The sequence below is a fragment of the Sarcophilus harrisii genome, chromosome 2 (genome assembly GCF_902635505.1).
Source record: "Sarcophilus harrisii chromosome 2, mSarHar1.11, whole genome shotgun sequence".
NCBI classification, from domain to species: Eukaryota; Metazoa; Chordata; class Mammalia; order Dasyuromorphia; family Dasyuridae; genus Sarcophilus; species Sarcophilus harrisii.
Window position 1 is genome coordinate 616186754 of NC_045427.1, and position 21697 is coordinate 616208450.

Here is a 21697-nt window from a genome sequence, read left to right on the forward strand (position 1 = left end):
CCTTCCTCTGGACTTGCCATCACTGACTCCTTCCTTGTGAAGAAACCCGACGAAAACTGACAGCGCGGAGCTGCCTTTGGTCTCCAGGCCACAGAATGGGCTTGTAGGGCCTGCCTCTAGGAAGGAGGTTGGAGAATGAGCTGCATCTCTTCTTCTGGGGGCCAAGATGAGGCTTTCAGCCACCTCCTGATGTTTTTGTTTATGGGACGTGAGTCATCATGCAGACGCTTCCTTTTCGGGTGGCGTTTGTTAACCGCCTCTTTCATCATCAACTCTAGAATTTTGTCAGGAGTTGGAGGCAAGTTCACTGGCCTGGAGTTTGCTGCCTGTGTTCTCTTTAAAAATAAAATCCGTCCATTTGCCCTTTTCTCATCAGCTGGCTGTTTTCAATCTTATAAAGATTGCTGCGAGCAATCAGTCATTCGGATTTTATCAAGTGGCCACTTGTGGGGCACAGTTGCTTATGTGCTGGCCACTGGGAAATAGCCACACCAAGAATGAAACCATCCCTGCTTTTATTTCAGCATCCTGGGATGTGGTTCCCCAGGCCTGAAGACTTGATACCCAGCATGAACAGGGTAGCGGTGAGAGCAGCTTCTACTCTGGAGCAATTCAACTCCATATTACCATTTCTGTTCTGTCTTTTGTAGTCCAAAGATCACTTTCCTTGGCAGAAAAAAGGACAGCCCAAGAGTTTATTATCCAGTTATTATTCAGTCTTTCCCAAACCTTAGGCCCTTCTTTGGTCCTTTTCCTCTCTAGTAGAGCTTAAAAAAGCAATAGTGCCCATTTCTTCTTAAAATCTTTCACCTGCTTCAGTTTATTCAGAGCTTGGACCCAGGTCTCATAAGACGGTACTATTCTTTTTTGTCCTTGATTCTGGCTTCCATACTTGTCATTTTAAAATCTAAGCTGCTAAGGTCCCTGTATAGCTCCATCAATCCTTGTCAAACACTGCCAGGACTGGTGCAGCTGAGTCAGATTAAAATTTAGTTGGGAAATTAAAATAAAAATGCTATAAGATGTAGATAATGCTAATTTGGGGGGGAGGGTTGTCACCATAGGGATCTTTGGGTCTTACTGAATGGCCCCATTTATGTTTGAGATCAACGCCATTGCTTTGCCCCCCTGTCACAGTTCTTATTTTCGAGAGCTTTCTGTCTTTTCTAGGTTGATTTTGCCTCTAGATTTTTAGTCTGTGGGAACTAATCTATCCTTTCTCTACAACTTTAGAAATCTGTCCTCCCATAATTTAGGGATTCTGTCATTCTGGACTTTCCCTCTCCTCCACCACAGATTCTGAGATGACGCAGTCACCTTCTTTCTAAGGTTCTTGATGGCCTCCCCTGCAACTCATCTGTGATATTCACTGTTGGTGAGAATCAGGCCCAGGACAGAATTTTCTTTTGTTGAATCTTCTACCTTTTGAAAGACGAAATTTTGTGGGGGCATGTCAGTAAGTATTGGCTTGGCAGAGAGTTTCAGCAGAAGTCCCCATCATGTCTGTCATGGTTCTGTGCCAGGCTTTAGTCGTCTCCGACTGAGTTCATCATTCCTTCTCTGCTTTCATCTTCAATTTCTCTCTATATCCTGCCTCTTTCCCTTCTGTCTATAAAACTAGTCAGGTCCAGGTATTCAAAATAACCCCAAACTATACCTTTCTGTAATAGTCTTATTACCTCGAGCCTTTAGTCAGTGGCTTCCCATTTTTCTCCTCTTATTCACAGCTAAGATTTTTAAAATCTGTTTTAAAAAAACAAACAAACCCCCCAAAGTCTCCATTTACTCCCTTTACTTGTTCATCATGCACGTTTGTCCCCTTAAAATGTGTTTTCCATCCTTACTGAAACTCTTGTTCCCAGTGTTGCTAACCGAGACAGTATGGGGTCAAGTCAGCAAGCATTTATTAAGCCCATTTTGTGCCAGACACTGAACTAAGTGCTAAGGAAACAAAGGCACGGAAGAGTTGTTGTCCCCAAAGAACTCGTGGCCTAATGGAGGAGACAACACACAAGCAAATAGACAGAATCCAATGGATATTGGAGTTGGAGTCAGAAAATCCTGACTTTGCTGCTCAGTACCTGGTTGCCTCTTTGTTATGTCAACTCTCTACACTTTAGTTTTTTCATCTCTAAACAGAAGAGGTTGGATTGGATCTCCTCCAATATCCAGCTCCAGAGGCATGATTTTGGAGCCTTCTAATTGCCAAAGCTGCCATCTTGTTTTAAGGCTTGCTCCTCCCTGAATTTTCTGCTGCATTTGACACCATTTACCACCCCATACTTCTGATGTTCTGTGACCTGGTCATACTTGTGTCTGCCTTAATGTTCCTTCCTGGTCTCCTTCAGTGGCTCATAGTCTTCCTTTTTTAGTGTGGATATTCCCAGAGATTAAAAAAAATTTATTCTTTCTCCTGGCAACATATCTACTGTTATGGCTTCTGTTGCTACTTCTCTCTGAATGACTTGGATATCTTTACCGCTAACATCAGCCCCACCACCAACCTGAGTTTTAATTCTGTGCTAGTGCGTGTTTTGCCAATGTTTTTCCCCCCCTCCCCAATACTATTTAATTTTTCCAAATACATGTAAGGATAGTTTTCTATATTCATTTTTGTAAAACTTTTGTGTTCTAATTTTTTTTCTCTCCCTTCCTTACCTTTCCTTTCCCCTCCCCAAGAGAGCAAGCAATCTGACATAGGTTAAATATGCTTTGCCAGTGTTTCAAACTTTGTATGAAACCGAACTCCATTTCTAAATTTGCTCTCCCCTTCCTTTTTTAAATTCTGTTGATGGTCTTACACCATTATCACCTTGTCTTGAGGTATGAAGATGCACAATAATCACAAAGTTGAAGGAGCTTTGGGAGGAGTCAAGTCCTCTGCACTCCAGCCTCCCAAACGAAGGGGAGAGGAGGCTGTGGGAGGTAGGAAGGTGTTGAGTAGCCTAGGCTGGGTTAGCGGATGGTGATGAGATCTACAATGATCAGCTTAAGTCTGAGGCACTTCTTGTTCCTGGAACACAAGATAGAAAGCAGAGATTAAGATCTAAGGCTTGACCATTCTAGTGCCTTGTAGACACAATTAGACAATTTGAAGAGAGAAATTGGTCATTGCAATTGGATATAGGAAATCACCATGGGGTGAGGTGGTCAGAAGGACGTCAGTGTGAGTGCTCTAAAGAAGACACAGAGTTTGGAGAAAAAACCATGTGAATCGCGAATGGGGGACTGATGTCACAGAGTGAGCTGGTGATCTGTGGGTCAGGAAGTGATGACTGTAATATAAACAAATGCCGTGGCCCTCTTAAGGTAGCGACCTGCTTTCTTGGATCAACGAATCGGCCACGGGAACTGGTTTCTTGAACGGGCTGAAAAGCAAGAAGAAAATGTGCTGTGGAGATGTGCTTATAGAGGGAAGAAGGGAAGACGTTCAAGGAGGGGAAAGGAGCGGTACAGAATGCATCTCTAGGAGTCCTGAAGGCTGGGATTACATGATGGAGGGTCTTTAAAGCAGGTAGAAGAATGCAGAATTGACACAGGTGAACAGAGAACCGTTCAGAATTTGTAGTAGGGACGTGACCAGGCTGTTTTAGGAACACTAAACGTTTATCCCAGAATCAGATTGAGAGCTAGGAGGGACCTTAGGCAACCACCCTTACTTCCCCCCCCTTATTCTCCACTTTGTTGTGCAGATGTGAAAACTGAAGCCCAGAAAGGTGTTCATACAAATGATAGTTGGTTCTTTCCTCTACTACTACTTCTAGGTGGTACGTGGGATGGTTTGGAGAGAGACTATAATCAGAGGTCAGGTTGGAGGCAGATGAGAAGAGAACCTTAGTCACAGGAGAAATGCAAAGGAAGGGAGAAAAACTAGTCTTTGATTTGTTAATTGCCTGGCTACTGGAAGGAAGGAAAGAAGAAAGGGAGGAGAGGGCAAAGAAGAGAGATGGGAAATGAATTAGTTCTGGTTTTGAGTTTGAGGTGACAACTAAGATGTCCAGGATGGTTATGTGGCCCTGGGACTTACCTGAAGGACCAGAAGAAGGTAAATCTTAATCATAGAAGTGCTTTTTGGAACTATAATAGTGGATGAATTCTTCAGGAGAGAGCCTAATGACAGAAGAACAGAAGGCTAATTTGGATCTCATAGGGCAGAGGAAGAAAGAGAAAGAAGGAAAGAAATGTTTTCTCGTGTTCCATGCCATCTCCTGTTCTCTCCCTTTAGGTCCCTTGGAGAACACCTACCACGACTTTTGGCTCATGGTGTGGGAGCAGAAAGTTCTGGTGATTGTCATGACCACCCGGTGAGTACCTGTTCCTCAACCACCACCATCACCTCCCTTCCCTCATTGGCAGTGGAGGCAAGTGCTGTCAGAGTAGGGAGGAGGGCTTGAGGTGGAAGAAATATTTGGATAATATATTATTAGATAAAAGATAAAAACTTGGATGGTTGTGGAGTGGAGAAGAGGAAAGACAGGTGGATGTGATCACCTGTCATCAGGTGACAGGTGATTCTGATGTGATCAGAGAATAGACTTTCAAAGATCTGATGTTGGATGTCAAGATATTAGAAAGAGGACTGAAGGAGGGAGGTGGGAGATTAGTTTTGATTTTCTGATAATGAAGGTCACAAAAATCCTGAAAGGAGAGATTTGAGGAAAAACTGTAGACTTACATGAACTGATGGAAAGTGAAATGAGCAGAATAAGAACCTCAATAATGTCAAATGTTCAACTGTGAAAGACTTCTCAGTGACAGAATGATCTAAGATAATTCCAAAGGACTTAGTTTGAAAAATGCTTTCCACCTTCAGAGAAAGAACTGACAGAATTTGAAGGTACATGAGAACATACTTTTTTTAAAAAAAACTTTTGTTGGTGTGTGTTTTCTTTCACAACATGGCTAATGTAAGATAGTGTTTTATATGACTGCGCATGTGTAATCTATATCAAATTGCTGGTCCTCTCAGAAAGGGAGAGAGAATTTGGAACTCAAAATTTAAAAAAAAAGGGTTAATATTATTTTTGCTCATAATTGGAAAAATTATATGAATTTTCACTTGAAGAAGAAAACAAAGAAAGGAGAATAAGTTGTGTCACTCTTGGCGTAACCAACCTGTAATGGAAATGAATCTTGTGGGTTCATCGAAGCTTCGTAACCTCTGCCTCATGTTCGCTTTGATAGCCCAGGACTAACAACTTCACTGTTGTTTCCTAATGAGCCCTTAACTAAATGCATTTGAGCAGCCTTGTTCATTTGCCACCCTCTGTCAGAGGTCCAGCTCTGTTCCCAGCTCCTGGGGGAGACAGGGAAAAGACTTTCTCTGAGTCCCCCGATGTGGCCACCAGCTTGCATCCTTACTGATTAGGAGCAGTCAAGACTCAGAATACCCATAGGCAACAGCAGGGATGGGGGAGTAATGTGTGCATTAGACCCCTGGGTGGGACGGGGACCACGGGCCGCAGTCCTGTTCTGTCACAGGCTCTCTGGGGCAGCCTGAGCAGTTTCCTAGACTCTCCTGACCCCGGTTTCTCTATAAAAGGGGAGGCATTTAGCCCAACTCCAGAACTAAAGCTGGAAAGGCTCCCAGCAGCCTGCGGGCCCATCCTGTCCCTCGGGGAGCATCACCTCCCCACCTCACCCCCCACATGGTCATCTGCCTCTGCTTGAAGCTCCCGGTAGGGGCTCTTCCTCCTGGGAGAGGGGGATCCTTGTAGGACGTTCTCCCTGATATCCGGCCTAAGTTTGGGTCTAGTTCTGGCAGCTAGGTGGCAGTGTGGACAGAGCACTGGGCCGGGAGTCGGGGTGACCCACTGCCTCCGTTCTCTCCTCCATAAAAGGATCCCAGTGTCTTTGCCAAGAAAACCCCCTGTGGGGTCACAGAGAGCAGGGCCTGGCTGAAAAGCCACCCAGCTGCAACAAAGGCCCAAGCTGGACTCTGACAGCTTCCTCTCATTGTTCCTGCTCTGCCCTCGGGGCTAAATCCCTTTTCCATATGGCAGACCTTCCCATGAGCCCTGAGTCTGCCCCAAGCCATTCAGTTCCCTCCATCTACTTACCTGCAGGGACTTGGGCCCTTCATGGCGCCGGCGCCCTCCTGTCTTTTCTAAAATCTGGTGCCCAGGCCCGCACCAGGGCTCAGAGACGGTCTGACCTGCCCGGTGACGGCCCCTCCTTCCTAGAAGCCGGCCCTATAGTTTACTAGACTTTCAGATCCTTTCCGACAAATCATTGGCTGTTTCCTCCCTGGCTTGTGTTTGTAAAGTCCTTATTTTGAACCAGAGTATAAGAATTTACATTTATCCCTATTAAACGTCATTTTATTAGACTAATCTACCAGAAGACCCGTCTCCTTGCCAGATGAGGCTCTGCTGATCTTTTCTGAGTCCTAACTGTCGCTGAGTGTGTTAACTACCCCTCAGGCTTTGTGTCTTCTACAAGTTTGATGAGCACTTTATCTGTGCTCATTGACAAAGATGTTCCACAGCCCGGGGCTGGTCCCTGGGGCTCTCCCGAGCTCCTTCCAGGTTGACGGCAGACATTTAATGTAGCTCTTCTTCAAAGCTGGCCATCCAGCAGTTCTGGCTCGAACTGTGTTATTGCCTGGGAAAGACCTCTCCCTGTCTCTTGTGGAAGAACGGCATGAGATCGTTTCTTTGATTGTTCTGATACAACCTGGTAAATTACCCAGGGGACACTCCCGTGGCCCACCAGGCTGGGACCCTGTGAAGAAAGGGAAGGAGCTTAGTCTGGCGGGGCCTGGCCGGGGTGCCAAGCGAACTCTGGGACCGCTGACTCCCCTCTCAAGAATCGCCTTTTCTTTAATATTCTACTCTGTATTTTTACCAGGTTCAGGGACTCACAGTCTGCCTCCATCTCTTGTCTTGGGGCTCAGCTCCTTCCTTCCACAGTTTTTCCCATGTCCCGGACAGACCACTGCTAGGATGGCTCTCGCCTGAGCCTGAGGGGCAGCTAACTCATCTTGTCTCCTTACTCCTCTCGTATAACTGTTCCTCGTCATCAATTCTTCTTCTCTTTTCTCCTGCCCTTGGGTCATTCTCCTTGGCAGAAATCACAAAAGCAAAATAAAAACCAATCAGTCCTCCCTTAGTTATCATCTTTCTGTCTCATTCACTGCAGACATCAGTCCTGCTACCCTTCTTGGATTTCTTTCTCCTAAATGTAACTAAAACAAAACCATTCCCCAAAACCACCTAAAACCCCAACCTAAAAATCCCCATTTCCTTTAGCTTTCTTGGCCAACTTTCTCCTCTGAGATTCTCTGGACCTGATACCCTTCAGCACTAAGCCATATTTTGGTGTTCAGTTCAGCTTTTGCCTTCTCTACATTATCTTATTAAAATCTAAACTAGCTGGGGAGTTCTGGGTACATCCATGTTGGGTCTTTTTGACAGAAGTTCCATTTTTTTTCCTTATTGAAATTATTTTTCATTGTCTTGAGAATTTTATCATTGAGGGTTTCCTTTCCCTTCTGCACATGATATTCCACCTGTTCTTCCTCTGGACCCTTTAAAATTTACTTTCTTGAAATCTAGCATGTATGTCAGATTTGCTCAGCTTTCTTTTTCTTCTTTCCTTTTATGGTCAATCTGTCATTTAAAGACTGATTAACCAAGAATAAAATTCTCCATGCCCTTTAAGGCTTTCTTTCTCCCCTTTCATCCCCTTCTCTCTCCCGCTTTAAAAAGCCAAATTTTTAGAAGTTTCTTGATATTCAGAAAAGACCATTATGCTACTTATTAGTAGCATTAGTGAATGCGAGAATTTGGGCCGGTATGTTGAAACCACTGATTTGGATTTTTAGAAAATTTTCATTGATTCAGACTTCCCCATTTTCCAGCATCACAAAAAGAGGCACGGTCTTTCTGTTTGGCTGTGGTATAACCAGGGAAAACTTAATTTTTAATTCTGATCTCAGTTTCTTTGTCTGTAGTGTAATACATTAATGCTATGATTTAAGTTTTAGAAAGCGCTGGACTTGGTAATTTCTAAGATGCCTCTGAGGGTTCTTTTCCAAAATTCTCTGATTCTGGGCACTTTGGAGAAAGTAAAGAGAAATGAGGAGATATGTTGACTTCTTTTTTCCTTAGCCATCCCTACATTGACTCCTCTCCCCTCACAGTGCTACTCCTCCCTCCCTCATCTTCCCAGCAAACTAAGAAATACCCACCACCCCCTTTCCAGGCACTATATAGAATGGAAAACACATAGGAATGGAACACCAAATGAGATACCTTGAGGTGTTTTGGTATCCTCCTCCCATCTATCTTCCCTCCTTTCTCAGGGAGTCCCAACGACTGACCCATGATCCCAATTTTGCCCAAATTTGGGAGAGATTTCAGTAGACATGTCTGTCCTTCTGGCCTCCCAATTCATCATCTTCCTCAGCTCCCAAGGGCCTGCACATTCACTCTATATTATTAATATATTATAGATGATTAGCTATACTCGGAGAGATGGTCATTCCCTGAGCTCACCCATGATGCTTCAGTCTCCGTTGTCCAGAACTCTGAATCCTTCTCACACCCATCCTTTGTGTTTCCCCTCCACCCGGCTGTGCTTATTGTGATCTCTTGTCGTTCCATTCCTCCTTGCTTTCCCACTCTCACCTTTTTACTTTTAGGTCTACTCTAACGGATACTCTCTGCTTGTGATTTTGTATAACCGTGCTTTTCTGGTCCTGTCTCTGTGATGACTCCAGCTTACTCTCCTCTGCTGGTTCCTCATCTGTGTCCTGTTTTGGATATGGTCCTGTTTTCTTCTCTCTCTGCATTTCACAGCTTATGTTCGTCAAATTATCATCCCTTTAGTCTACATGGCCAGCCCACATCTCTCTCCCTTGGCTCTCTCTTCCTGAATGTTCTGTGGTCATTTATCTCCAACTCACTATGTCCTAAGTAGAATTCATTATTTCCCCCTTCAGCCTGTCCCTCCTCCTCACTTCTCTGTTTGTCATCCTCCCAGGTACCCAGATTCACAGCCTTGCCATCACCCTCTCTCTCACAGCCCGTCAATTGTCAGGCCGTATTGAATCGACCTCTACCACGTGCTCCCCAACTCCTCCGCTCACAGTATCCCATTCAGGGCTTCCTAATTGGTCTCTCCCCCCTCAGGTGTCTCAATCATTCACCCTCCAACACCTGCCAGATTGTTTCTCCTGAAACACAGATCTGACCCCCTCACTTCCCTGATGGGAAACTCTGAGTGTTTCTGTTTCTTTGGGCAAAACTAACCCAGCTCCAGCCTGGATCATTCTCTGCTCCAGCTAGATGGGCCACTGGCCGTTTCCCACCGTCCTCCTTTCCTGCTTCTGGGTCTTTGCCCGCACTGTTGCCCCTACACAAGCACTCCCCTTTCCTTCCACTTTGTCTCTTGAGGTCCCTTCCTCCGTCTCCTACCAGAGGCTCTAAGGCATCTCACCAGATTACATTGTTTTCTTCCTAAAGTCCACAGACTCGGTCACCTCGAGGGCAAGGACTTCCTTGCTCGGGGTTGAGGAGAGGGCCCTGTACCTGGTGGATAAATGCCGATTGGATTTCACCACATCTCTTCCTCCTTCCGCTTAGCTCTGGGCGAGGCTATGTCTGGAGTCTTGGGGCTCACAGCCCCCCCTTCCCTCTGATGCTCCACGCCTGGAAGTCCCTTTCCTCTAGTGTGACTTCTGTACAGTGGGACGCTCCCAGAGGACAGCGGGACTAAAGACCTCTTGGCCCTCCTTGTCACCCCTCTAGAAGGGATCCGGTCTTCTGCTTTAGCTTGAGGCAAGGGCAGAGACTTTCCCAGCAGGTGGAAGGCTGGCTCGGGACTTGGTCACTGCAGGAGGTGTGTCGCGTCAGGGGCTGGCTCCTTAATGAACTTCGGATTCTGGGTCTTTGTGTGTCTCCAGATTTGAGGAAGGTGGCAGGAGAAAGTGTGGCCAGTACTGGCCCTTGGAGAAAGACTGTCGCATCCGATTTGGATTTCTCACGGTGACCAACCAAGGAGTGGAAAACATGAACCATTATAAGAAAACGACGCTGGAAATCCATAACACAGAAGTAATCCTCTTACGTTCCTTCTCTCTGATGCCTCCTTTGCTCTGTCCCTGGGTCTTTACTGCACAGAATAATCAGGAGGTGCTCTGGGCTGGCTCTGGGGAGTTCCCTCTCCCGCGGGGCAGACCCCATCTCCTCCCTGCTCTGCTGCTGCCACGCTGGCATTCACGTGGGTTGTCCCGAGGCTGTTCGGAGACTCTTCTTTGGGAAGGGGAGCGCCAGAATTTGCTGCAGAGATGTTGGGTCTCTTCTTTTCCCCAGTGGTTAGATCTGGAGCTCTGTCCTGGGGAGGGACCGATGGGGGAGTTCAGGAGAAGGGAAAGGAGCGGAGGAAAGCCCCCAGGGAAGGGACTTGGCACAAGCAGGAAAAACAAGCCCAAAGGAAAGGGGACTGAGAGGCCGATTCAGGGTGAAGGGCCGTGAGTCCGGGAGGCAGAAAGGCGTAGCCACCCTTGGGAGGCAGTGAAGGCTGCGGAGGGCAGGGAGGGAAGTGGCGCCTGGCCCTGACTGGTGCTGACTTTTCGCCCTCAGGAACGACAAAAAAGACAGGTGATCCACTTCCAGTTCCTGAGCTGGCCGGACTACGGGGTCCCCTCTTCAGCTGACAGCCTGATCGACTTCCTCAGAGTAGTGAGAAATCAGCAGAAGATGGCGGTGAGGAGCTTGGGACCACGCTTCAAGGGCCATCCCAGGGGGCCGCCCATCGTGGTCCACTGCAGCGCCGGCATTGGCAGGACAGGTAATGGCTCCGGCATGCCGGGGGCCCGGCCGCCTCTCTCGGGGGGCATTCCTTAGGCAGATCTCCCCAGGAAGTCCTGAGTGGGAACTCGATAGCTCTCGTGTCAGCCACGGTCCTGGCAGATATGGAAGAACATGGCAGTGAGCTGCCCAGGGGCTGGGGAAGAGAGGCATGTAAAGCCAGGTTGGGTTTTCTTCATCCTTGGTTCTCTCCCCTTCCTTCCTTCCTTTTCCCCTTCCTTCCTTCCTTTTCCCCTTCCTTCCTTCCTTTTTCCCTTCCTTCCTTCCCTCTCTCCTTCCTTCCTTCCTTCCTTCTCCCCTTCCTTCCTTCCTTTGTTTTTCCTTTCCTCTTCTCTGAGTCCTTTTTCCTCTTCCCCCATCCCACCCCTCCTTCCCGTGAGGGCAGCAGCCCCTTTCTGTCCTTAACTGAGCAAATGGATTTTTCCCCTGAGAAAAGTAGGACTTCAGGAACACTCACTCCTGGCCCGGCCATTACCCAGTTCTCCCATCGTCTGTTCCCCGTAACGTGCGGCCAAGTGAAGGGCCAGCGGGCCTGCCTTGTGCCTCCTCCCACCCGCAGCAAGGCAGCTCTTCAGAGGGATCGGGCCGTTCCGGTTGGAGGGTCCGCCTTTGCCCCCGGTGTTCCCGGGCTCTTCATGCCCTGGCACAAGGCCCTCTCGAGCTCTTGTTTTAAACTCTCTTCATCTCCAAATAGAGACTCCCCCCCCCCCCCCCACTAGCATCCGTTACTCGCTGGCAGCCCCTCCGTTGGGTCTGACAGATGGCAGGGTGCCCCCAGAAGACGGCCTGAGCCTCCAAGATGTGCCTCTGTCCAGCCAGCCCTGGGGGAGGCTGCCCTTGGGTTCTCTGTTTCCGGCCGCTTCGGACGCAGCTTCAGTTCCTTGGGGCAGGCTTGGTAAAGCAACCTTGGGCATTTGCTTCCTTTCTCAGGCACCTTCTGTTCGCTGGACATCTGCCTGGCACAGCTGGAGGAGCTGGGCACGCTGAACGTGTTTCAGACAGTGTCCCGGATGAGGACCCAGAGGGCCTTCAGCATCCAGACCCCGGAGCAGTACTACTTCTGCTACAAGGCCATCATTGAGTACGCCCTGAAGGAGGGCATGGTGCCCCCGGGGTACCAGCTGCTGGGCATCGAGCGGCAATAGCTGGCACCTGGGCCTCTCCCCTGCTGGCAGGAGGGGCTGCCCGTCAGCAGCCTTCCGCCAGCCCCCTCCCTCCCTCCGGGACACTGCCAAGCCCTAGGCGGCCATCGGTAATGTCGAGAAGGTCCTCCTCTGTCTCCTGGTACATGGCAGCCTTTTTCTTTGGCTGCTAGCTCTGATGAAATGTCCACAAGTAGCCAGTGGCTAGCAGCTCTGTGTTCTTCATTTCTAGCACCTGCTATTGAACTGTGCCTTATTAAAACCAAATTGTGGATACCCTTTTTGGGCAGGGGTCCTCAGAGGTAAGTGGGGAGGGGTCTCCTCTTCCCCCCTCTGGCCCCCCTCGCCTCTAACCTCCTCGGCTGGACTTTGCCACAGTTGGATGGGGAAGGAGGTGAGCGACCGCCTCCGGTTCCTCCCAAGAGTTTGACCAACCTCCATATGCTAGAGACCCTCCCCAGTGCCAAGGTGTAAGAAGCAAGGCGCGTGCTCCAGTCCTCGCTGCCCTTGGGTGTGCCTGTGTGTGGGTGCCGTGCGTGTGGCTGCGATGTCCGTGGGTGTGTAATATATACTGTGTGTGTTAATATGTACCTACTCTGTAAGTCCACATGTACGCCTCTTTCTAGCAGTCCGTGGGGCTCCGTCGGTCCCCGGGGAGCGGGGCAGGGTCCGGCCGACCCCCTCCTCCCCCGGGCCCGGGGCGCAGGACGTGGTGAGCCCGTGTATTATTCTCCCAACTTAACATTTTTTTTCTCTGTTTACCTTATCAATGGGGGAAACCCCTTACCTTGAATAAGGAGCTGCAGATCTCCACTGTGACATTGGAACCCTCTGTCTCTCCCTCGTCCTCCTCGGGGTGATGGGGATAAACTCGCTGAGGAGCCAAGGCCAAAGGCAATCGGTACGAAGTTTTCAAAGGTCTTACAGGGACCGTGGGCACAAGGCAGGAGGGGGAGCCCGGCCTGGGAAGCACTTCTCTCTCTCATTTGCCATTCTGAAGCATTCTCATCTCTGCTGCCTCCTACCCCTGCCCTCCCCTTCCCCCCCTTGTCACCTGGATGCTCACTGCCAGCCGTATTCTGGTGGTGTGCCCAGAAAGGCTGCCCCCCACGCCCCGACTGTGTCCCCCCGGCCTGCCCCGCCCTCTCCGGCCCCAGCCCAGCGGCTCACCCCCGTGCTGAGAGGAAGACCGTCAGTAATACAAACTCCCCCTCCCAGAAGATGAAGTCGGCGGCTGAGCGGCCCTCGGTCATTTTATACTGTAACAAGCTCTTTGAATGTGTATATTCTTATTTTTACAATCTTTTCATTTTGTATTTAACGTTCAAGGATTGAGTCAGATTTGGAGAATAATGTAAATGTTCATACTCAGTACCTTATGGCGATACAATTTTGTATTTACATATAAATATACCTACAAACGATCTGACCCGTTTAGCTTCTTTGACAGCATCACAGGCTGGGGGGAGGAGGGACGATCTGCGGCAATGTCCCCTTCCGAGGGGCAGGGAGAGACTGCCCAGGGCCTCGGCCCAAGGGCTCATCCTCCCGTAGAGGGATGCAGGGCTTCCCTCTGGAAAGGAGCCCAGAGAAGATGGCTGCTCTCGGGGCCCGGGGTCTCCGCCCCCTTCCTCCCCGACGGTTTTCTGGCAGGATTTGGTTAAGCAGCCGTCGGTAAGTATCGTGGTATTCTGTGCTCGATGCTCTGGGACACACAAGGCAAGACACAGCTCCTGCTCACCGGCAGCTTGTGGTCGAATGGGGAAAATGGGAGCATCTCATGAAATGCTAAATAACAGCAGCGGGGGTGCCAGGCTCGCGGGTAGCCCCGGTCAGAGGAGATCGCCGGGGCTTGGAGGGGTCACATTCAGCAAGGTCATGGCCCCCTGAGGGGGAGCAGGGGGAGGCAGGCCGCTTGGGCCTTAGCCTCGGTTTCTCTTCCATGGGCTGGTGAGAAGCCGGATCAGGGCTTCTGAGACCCTCAGTGCCCTTGGAAGCCCCTCCATTCTTGATGGAGCATTCTGGTGGGCCGTTGTATGCGGGTTTCTCTCTGTAGCCAGCTCCACATATCGCTCTGTGTGGACCACCCGGCCACAAAGAACACAGAAGAGGGGTCGGGTCTGGTGGAGTGCGGGCTGTGGACTTGGGTAGGCTGGGTGCAAGCCTGGCCATGACTGTGGGTAAGTCACGGAGTCTCTGGGGCAACCTTTAGAATGTTTCTGGCCCCACTTCTTGGCTGAAACGCGACAGGTCTCCCATCTATAAGGGCCGAAGGCAGCCAGGGTGCTGGTCCACCAGCGCTTCCCCCTAACCGGTCTTGTAACTGAAAGAGGTAATGCAGAATTTCCACAATGGAAATTCCCCCAACCATGCAATCCCAGGGCCTACGGCAAAACAAGTATGTACGCTAACTGCCCTGAAAGTTCCTCTTCTCTTGAAAATTCCCCAGGTAAGAGCGTCTTTCTGCCCCTCTGATGCGTCCTTTTGAATCCGATTTCTCACGATTCCTGCACTCTGCAGGAGCCTCGCTCCCCGAGGCCTTCAGGTGCAGCAGCCTTGGGCCTCAGCAGTTGGCCATCACTTCCCCAGCCGGCCGTGGCCCTGCCGCCTCCGGTCTGCCGAGGTCCGAGGTCCCCAAAGCGGTTTTTCGGACCACTCCCTAACATCTCCACCCCAGGGTGCCTGCCCTGCCCACCACTCCAGGGAGTTCTGGGGTGCTGCTGCCTTGTGTTCTAGGCTCCTGGGGGAGGTAAGTGGGCCTGCCTTCAGAGCTTCAATCCAGGTTTTCCAGGACAGGAGATCTAACCCTGCGGCTAACCCAGCTGCCATCCCATTGTTCCAAAAATGTTTCCTCACCACCATGAGGGGCAAATGAAAAAATCTTTCTTCATGGAACTTAAGGTCTAACAGGAACAATGTCCCAGGCCAACACGTTAGACATAATAGAGTCTGTTGCATAAATACATACAGACTGTATCAGTCCATCAAGATGGAGATGGGGCAGTCAGGGATTTTATTGGTAGCTTGGATAACGTGGGACTTGGGACCAGTCAGGAACTGTATCTTCTAGAAGCCGTCCCTTCTCTGCCCTTTGTTTTCCTATTTTCAGACTCCTCATGGTTAAGGAGTCAACTAGATACCCTGAGTCCAGGCCATCATTCTGATATCCTCACCACTGGCCCACGTTGAAAAGAGCCCCAAGAAAAAGATGGCCCGTTTCCCTCACTCCCAAGAGCGTCTCACAGACTCAGTGTCGAGTCGTGAGTCGGTGAGCTTTTTATGGAATACCCACCATAGAGGAGAGGAGAGCCCCAACCTCAAAGAGCTTAGGAAGTAGTCATAGGGAAGTGAATGGGATCCCAGGGACCTCTTCTATAGATGAGGCAGGGAAAGGGGAAGTGACTTATGGGCATATAGGCAGAAAGGAACCAAGCCCAACGTGTGAATGCAGTTCCTGTGTCACCCAAGTCTAGTAATCTTTATCTTCTCTCTCTAGAAAACCTCTACCCATCGCTTCTGTGCAATGCTTGATCAACATGGGAGACATTCAATGTTTACTCAATTTTGTATATGTGAATTTTGGTTTTAAAGCACATATACCAAAAGCCCTCTCTTATGCCCAAATTCAAATATGACAGAAGAAATTCCTTTGAAAATGCTTGTGGACTTTAGTTTTTGAAGAATCATGTTTTATTTTGTTCTTTTGTTTTTACTTTTTACCTAATTGTCCTTGGTTACAAATTCCTGGAACATGAAGTATGAAGTTCGATGAAGGCAGCCACCAGCTGATGGACCTGAACTCCTTTCAGCTCAACTTGTTCTAAGAGCTGGGGTACCCCTTCTCCATACCTCAACATACACACATAATCCAGACAAGGAGATTTAAATTTGCTAAACTTTTTACATAGTGACGAAGTTAAAAATTAGCCTGTCAAGAATATTCACTATATTGTGTAGTTAAATTTTTAAAAAATGATCAAATACTTACTGTGTGCAAGGTACTCTCCCAGGTCCTGAGGATCAGAGATCGAAAAGAAATGGGATGAGAGATTTTGAAATGCAAAGGAAAGGAGATGATCTACACTTGAGAGAATCTCTGTTTTTGTAACGGAAATAATGATAGCACTTACATAATATTTAAGCATTTGCAAAGCACTTTAGAAATATCTCGTTTGATTCTTACCACAACCCTGGGAGGTAGGTGCTGTCTATGTAGAGTTGTTGTTTGTCTTTGGTTCTGAAGAGGACCGTGACATCGGGGAGGTGATGCTGTGACATGCAAGCAAGTTGGATTTAAGTGAGGGAGGGGGCAAGGTTACCTGCCTCACTTTCCCCTCCAGAGCCTTCTGGGTTCAATGGTCCAGTCAGAATGACTGGACATGACTCTGAATGCAGTGGGAGACCTTGCCCTTTTTAAGCTAAGGTCTTCATCAGGGCTGTTTGACTTGGGCTCAGTGATTAAGACGAGGTAAGAAATGAGGGAAAGAATCTCCTGATGGGGGAAGTGATTTGCTCCCAGCATGGAGCTGTTAAAGAGTCTGAGGCAGTCCTTATCACTCCAGGTCCGGCTCTCTCCATCATGGCAGTGGAGTTAGGATTTTATCCTCGGACACTGTGTGTCCTGGGCAGGTCACTTAAGCTCTCTCTGCCTGGGTTTCTTCATCTATAAAGCAGCAATAACAGTACCGGCTTCCCGAGGTGGTTGTGAGGACCAGATTTGGAAAATGCTTTGCAAAGCTTAAAGGGCTGTATCAAGGTTAGCTATCGTTATTAAAATGGAAAGGCTTTGGTTCTCAGATCAAAAGATCTGGATTCAGATGTTTGCTCTGCCGCTGGCACACCCCGTGACTTTGCAGGAGTCATTTCTTTCTCTGGCCCTTTGTAAAATAGAGGGAGCTAGACTAACATTTAAGGCCCTTCCAACACTAAAGTCCCTCACGGAGTGATCTGGCCCTTGTCTTTGGAGGACACCCTTTAATCTGGTGGAGGAATCAGCCTGTGCCTCCAAAAAACATCTGATTTGATGAGTGAAATAAGCTACATCCCTGATACAAAGAGAATATCTCAAGCTGCCGTTCCCAAGTTCTATGGGGGACTTGGAACAAATGACACACACCTGGGGATCCATCAGCAAACACCTTCTGCAGGAAGGAGTCTCGAGTTGGGCCCTAGAGAGCGAGACGTTGGTTGGGCAGAAGCAGTAGTCCTGGGACTGCTCCTTCCTCCCAGCATCCATGAATCAGAGTCCCCAGGAGCAGTAGTTCCTAAAGCCAACTTGTCTTGTCCCCATCCTCCTCCCCTGCCCTAGAGCAAGGACACACTCCCACCTGGCAGGTTCTGGGGCCTGATGAGCTCATGCAGCTGCTATACAAATAACCGAGGAGCCCGAGGACCCAGCCCAAAGGAATGAAGCTCTCCTGGCTGAGGTTTGGCGCTGCAGCTGGGGGCCCCACGAGGAAGATAATTTGGGGTGGATGAGGCTTTTAGAAGCCCTCCAGGGATGCCATGCCGGTGACTGGTCTAATGATAGAGGACAACTTTCTAGTTGACATTTAGCTCTCCTGAGGGCTACATTGGCCCAGGATCAGGGAATCACTGGGCAGCATCTCCAGCCTTGCAGGAAAACACTCCCTGCAGTCCACCTAGGAACACTGCTGTCTCCTGTTTTTAAAAAAGCATCTGGAGGACACTTAAGTTCTAGCACCTCGATGTTTATTCATGGTTTTAATATCAGAAAGTTCTACCTGCTTACACAGGTGACATTCCCTCAACGCTAACAGTCCGTTCAGCTGTATTGGGGATAAGAAGCCACAGACAGAGACAGAATCCATTCATTTAGCAAGTACTGATACCTATTGTTCTTCAGTCATTTCAGTCAAGTCCTACTCTCAGTGACCCCATTCAAGGTTTTCTTGGCAAAGATATTGGAGGGGTTTCCCATTACTTTCTCCACTCCATTTTACAGAAGAGAAAACTGAGGGAAACAAGGCAACCCTGGGTCACACAATAGTGTCTGAGACCAGATTTGAACTCATGAAAATGAGTCTGCTTTCAAGTCCAATGCTTTAGTCTGCCACCTGGCTGTCCATTATTATTACTAATTACACATTACTGTGTGTAGCAATACATATGTATTCTGGGCCCCCTCAAAAGTGAGCCCCTGAGAGCTGAATTTAGATTAATTTAGATTCAAGGCATATGTTAAGTCAGCATCTATTCAAACCCACAACTCAAGTGCTTGTGCTCTCACACTCTCTTCCCCCCTCTTTCTTCCTCCTCTTTTTCTCTCCTTCTCTTCCCCCCTTTGTCTTTCTCTCTCCCTCCCTCTCTTTCTCTCTCTTTTTAAACCAGACCAAACCAGAGAACATACAGACACAAAGGCATTTAATAAACAAGGTAAATAAAGAAAATATTCTCATTTCCATTGTACACATATCCACCGGTTCCCACACCATTGGTGGGATAATGAACCCTCTCATGGGAAAGGGAACACGTACCGACCGCCTGGACAACTTATGATACTGGGGCTGATACTACCCTCTATAACCTTGGGAGGCAGGTGCTATTCTTACCCTCGTTCGTTTTATAGATGAGGAAAACTGAGACAAGTGACTTGCCCAGAGTCTCACAGCTTGTAAGTGTCTGAGGTGGAATTTGAACTCAATTCTTCCTGACTCCAGGCTTAGAGCTCTCTCTACTCTGCTTCTGCTACTATCTGCTGAGCTGCCATCTGCTCACGTTCTCCTAAAATGCTATGGCTCTACAGCCTCTTCTGTTCTAGGAAGTATTCACTATTTTTTTTTTTTTTGTGTCTAATTAGTAGCTTCAAAGATATTTTAAGTTGTTTAAAGGTCATAGATTTTAAAGCTGGAGGGTCCTTTGGAGGGCATCTAATTTAAACTTCTGATTTTACAGATGAGGAAAGGAAATTCCCATAGTATCTAAGTCTGAGAGCTCATGTTCCATTATACCACAAAACTTCACTCTTGTGAGTCAGTCCATCATCATACCCAGCCAGCAAATAAGCCTTTGGGTCAGATCTTCATTTTGAATGTTTTTGCTTTTCTTCTTGCCAACTCCTCTCAAGTTTGACACTTATCTATGGTGCAGTAGATACATTGCTTTCAACTCCCTCATGATTGTGATAATTTCTCCTGGGGCCATGGAAATTACTCTGAAACTTCACAAAGTAGAACTTGATAGGGTGGGATGAAGCTGGCAACATTTGTCTTTTATTCCTGCAGTTTAAATTGCTGTTTTCCATACTCATATTTATAGAATGTGTGCTATGTAGGCTGTCTTCTTGTACTGTACTCTGTTCCACATATGTAAGTCTTTTCTAAATAAGATGCATTACAATCTGCTTTTTGTTACATCTAAAGACCATGGGCTTCTTCAAGTGATTATAGCTGAAACGTCTTATATCTGTTGTCTTTCCCTATTAAAGGTCATATCCCTTGAGAACGGGGATTGTCTTGTTTTTCTATTTATTTGTATTCTTAGCACCTAGCACAGAGCTTAGTATTTAGTAGGTGCTTAATAAATATGTTCCCTCCTCCTTTTCTTTTGAACCAGACAGGTAGTTTCCTGAGGACAAGTAGTATACCTTTTCCTACTGTCTTCCCTCCAGAAAAGTTTTGTATAGAACTAGATGCCTAGCAAGAGCTCAGTAAATATGAAATGCATTCGAATTTATTTGAATCTGTTGTCTTGTTCATCTCTCTGCTTACCATTATGAAAAAACATCAGAAAAATTGGTATGGAAAATGCTCTAGGCTATCCCCCAAACTATGAAGGTCCAGGAAGGTCATGGGCAATTGAAAGTAAAGAAATCTGCTTAAAATATATAAATATTTATTGGGTAGCTGCAAGGTACTGGAATTCTATTAATGTAGTGGGCCAGACCTGGCCAGCTCTACCTTGGCTGCTAGCTTAGGCTGGAAAATGGAACAAAGTGAAGCACTCATAGTGCATTTAACAGTGAACCAAAGGAAGTTTCATTAGCCATGAGCAGGGAATGACATTCACAGGAGAAAAAAGATAGCCATCAAAGATAGTCTCGAAGCTCCAGCCTTCTGTGCCCTGGATGTTTTTGTCCTCAGGTGAGTAGTCACCTCTCCTTCCTCTACTAGAATGCTTCTTTTAAACCCCAAGGCTTACACCTATATTTGGAGGAACTCCCTGCAGAGTCTGAATGAGGTTTTGTGAGAGACGTGGCCCTCAGGAATGCTAATCTTAAGTGAGGAGACTCCAGCCCTGTTCTACCTATTGTGGGAAATTGAGATTCCTCGGGTCTTTTTTTCCAAGTCCATTTTTTAAACAAGAGCTGATAGGAAACCTGTGAAGACCAGTGAGAGAGGCTCCCATGGTATTCTGGACATTCCTCCATTTTGATGACCAATTAATTTTCTCTCAATACACACGGCCATGTATCTTTTAATAATGTTCTTGACTCATTTCTTTTTGGGAGAACCCTTCACTTATCATCTCTGGGGAAGACTGACAAATTTGCTTCTGTCTCAGCCTCAACTCTCCAGCTCCTATGTTGTCTGTCTCCAACCTAATGTCTCATTGGTACTTTGAACTCAATGGGTCACAAACTGGAGATTTCAATCCTCCACTTCCCCAGTTTTCTTCTCCTGCCTTCCCAGTTTCTATTATTTACATCCCACAGTCAGATCACGAAGGTTGAAAATCTTTTCTTTGATTCATTTTTCCCTTTTGTTCCCTTTATCTAATCTATCATGATGTTCTCCAATCCAGTTTTCTTTCACTGTGTCTTTCATATCAATCCATTCCTTTTTCACCCTATCAGCCTTTCGTTTATCTCACAGAATCAGAAAATTGCTAAAAAAAAAAAAAAAACAAAACAAAACAAAAAAAAACCAACAACAACAACAAAAAAACCCTTAGAAATTAACCAGTCCAAGTTCCCTCAATTTAAAGATAAAGAAATGAGAAGTTAGGGAAGTTGAACCAGTTTATGCAGGTAAGGCGCAAACCAGGACCAAAACTCAGGTTTTAGGATCATCTAGCATCATACTTCTCACATCTGGCCTGGATTAGAATATGCTTCTTCTAATCTCTGCCCCTAATCCATTCCACATAATTCTATCAGAATAAATTTCTACCACTTAAATCATCACTTTCTTGTTAGGAAAGTATAATGGCTCCCTGTTTGTTAAACTTTATTATGTGTCAGGGAAACTAGGTGATGAGTGGATAAAGCATTGGGCTTAGAATCAGGAAGACTCATATTCTGGAATCTAAATCGGGTCTCAGAGGCTTATTAGCTCGTGACCCTGGACCAGTTACTTAATCCTGTTTGCCTCAGTTTCCTCATCTGTAAAGTGAACTAGACAAGGAAATAGCAAACTTCTCCAATATCTTTGCCAAGAGAATCCCAGATGGGGTCATGAAGAGTCAGTCACGACTGAAGCAACTCAACAAAACAGCAGCTATGTGTCAGGCACCATGATAAGTACTAGCAATATAAATACAAGCAGAAAGAAAGTAGTTCTTGCCCTCAAGAAACTTACATTCTAGGGGTAGTGAGGTGATGCAGTGGGTAGAACACCAGCCCTGAAGTCAGTAGGACCTGAGTTCAAATCTCACCTCAGATACTTAACACTTCTAGCTGTGTGACCCTGGGCAAGTCCCTTAATCCCGATTGCCTCAGGGAAAAAAGAAATTTACATTCTAATAAGAGAAAACATTATAAAATGGAGCTAAAAAGGAAGA

General features: G+C 47.3%; 1 protein-coding gene across 3 annotated transcripts in view; it reads left to right on the forward strand.

The window, feature by feature from the left end:
• Positions 1–13385, forward strand: part of PTPN9 (protein tyrosine phosphatase non-receptor type 9) — a 62258-nt gene extending 48873 nt beyond the window's left edge. For all 3 annotated transcript variants that reach the window (XM_031956571.1, XM_031956572.1, XM_031956573.1), the window contains 4 exons: positions 4226–4304; positions 9908–10058; positions 10587–10794; positions 11745–13385. In XM_031956571.1, the coding sequence (XP_031812431.1) occupies positions 4226–4304; positions 9908–10058; positions 10587–10794; positions 11745–11959 (653 nt within the window). In that variant the 3' untranslated portion in view covers positions 11960–13385. The remainder of the gene's footprint in view (positions 1–4225; positions 4305–9907; positions 10059–10586; positions 10795–11744) is intronic.
• The last annotated feature ends 8312 nt before the right edge of the window (positions 13386–21697 follow it).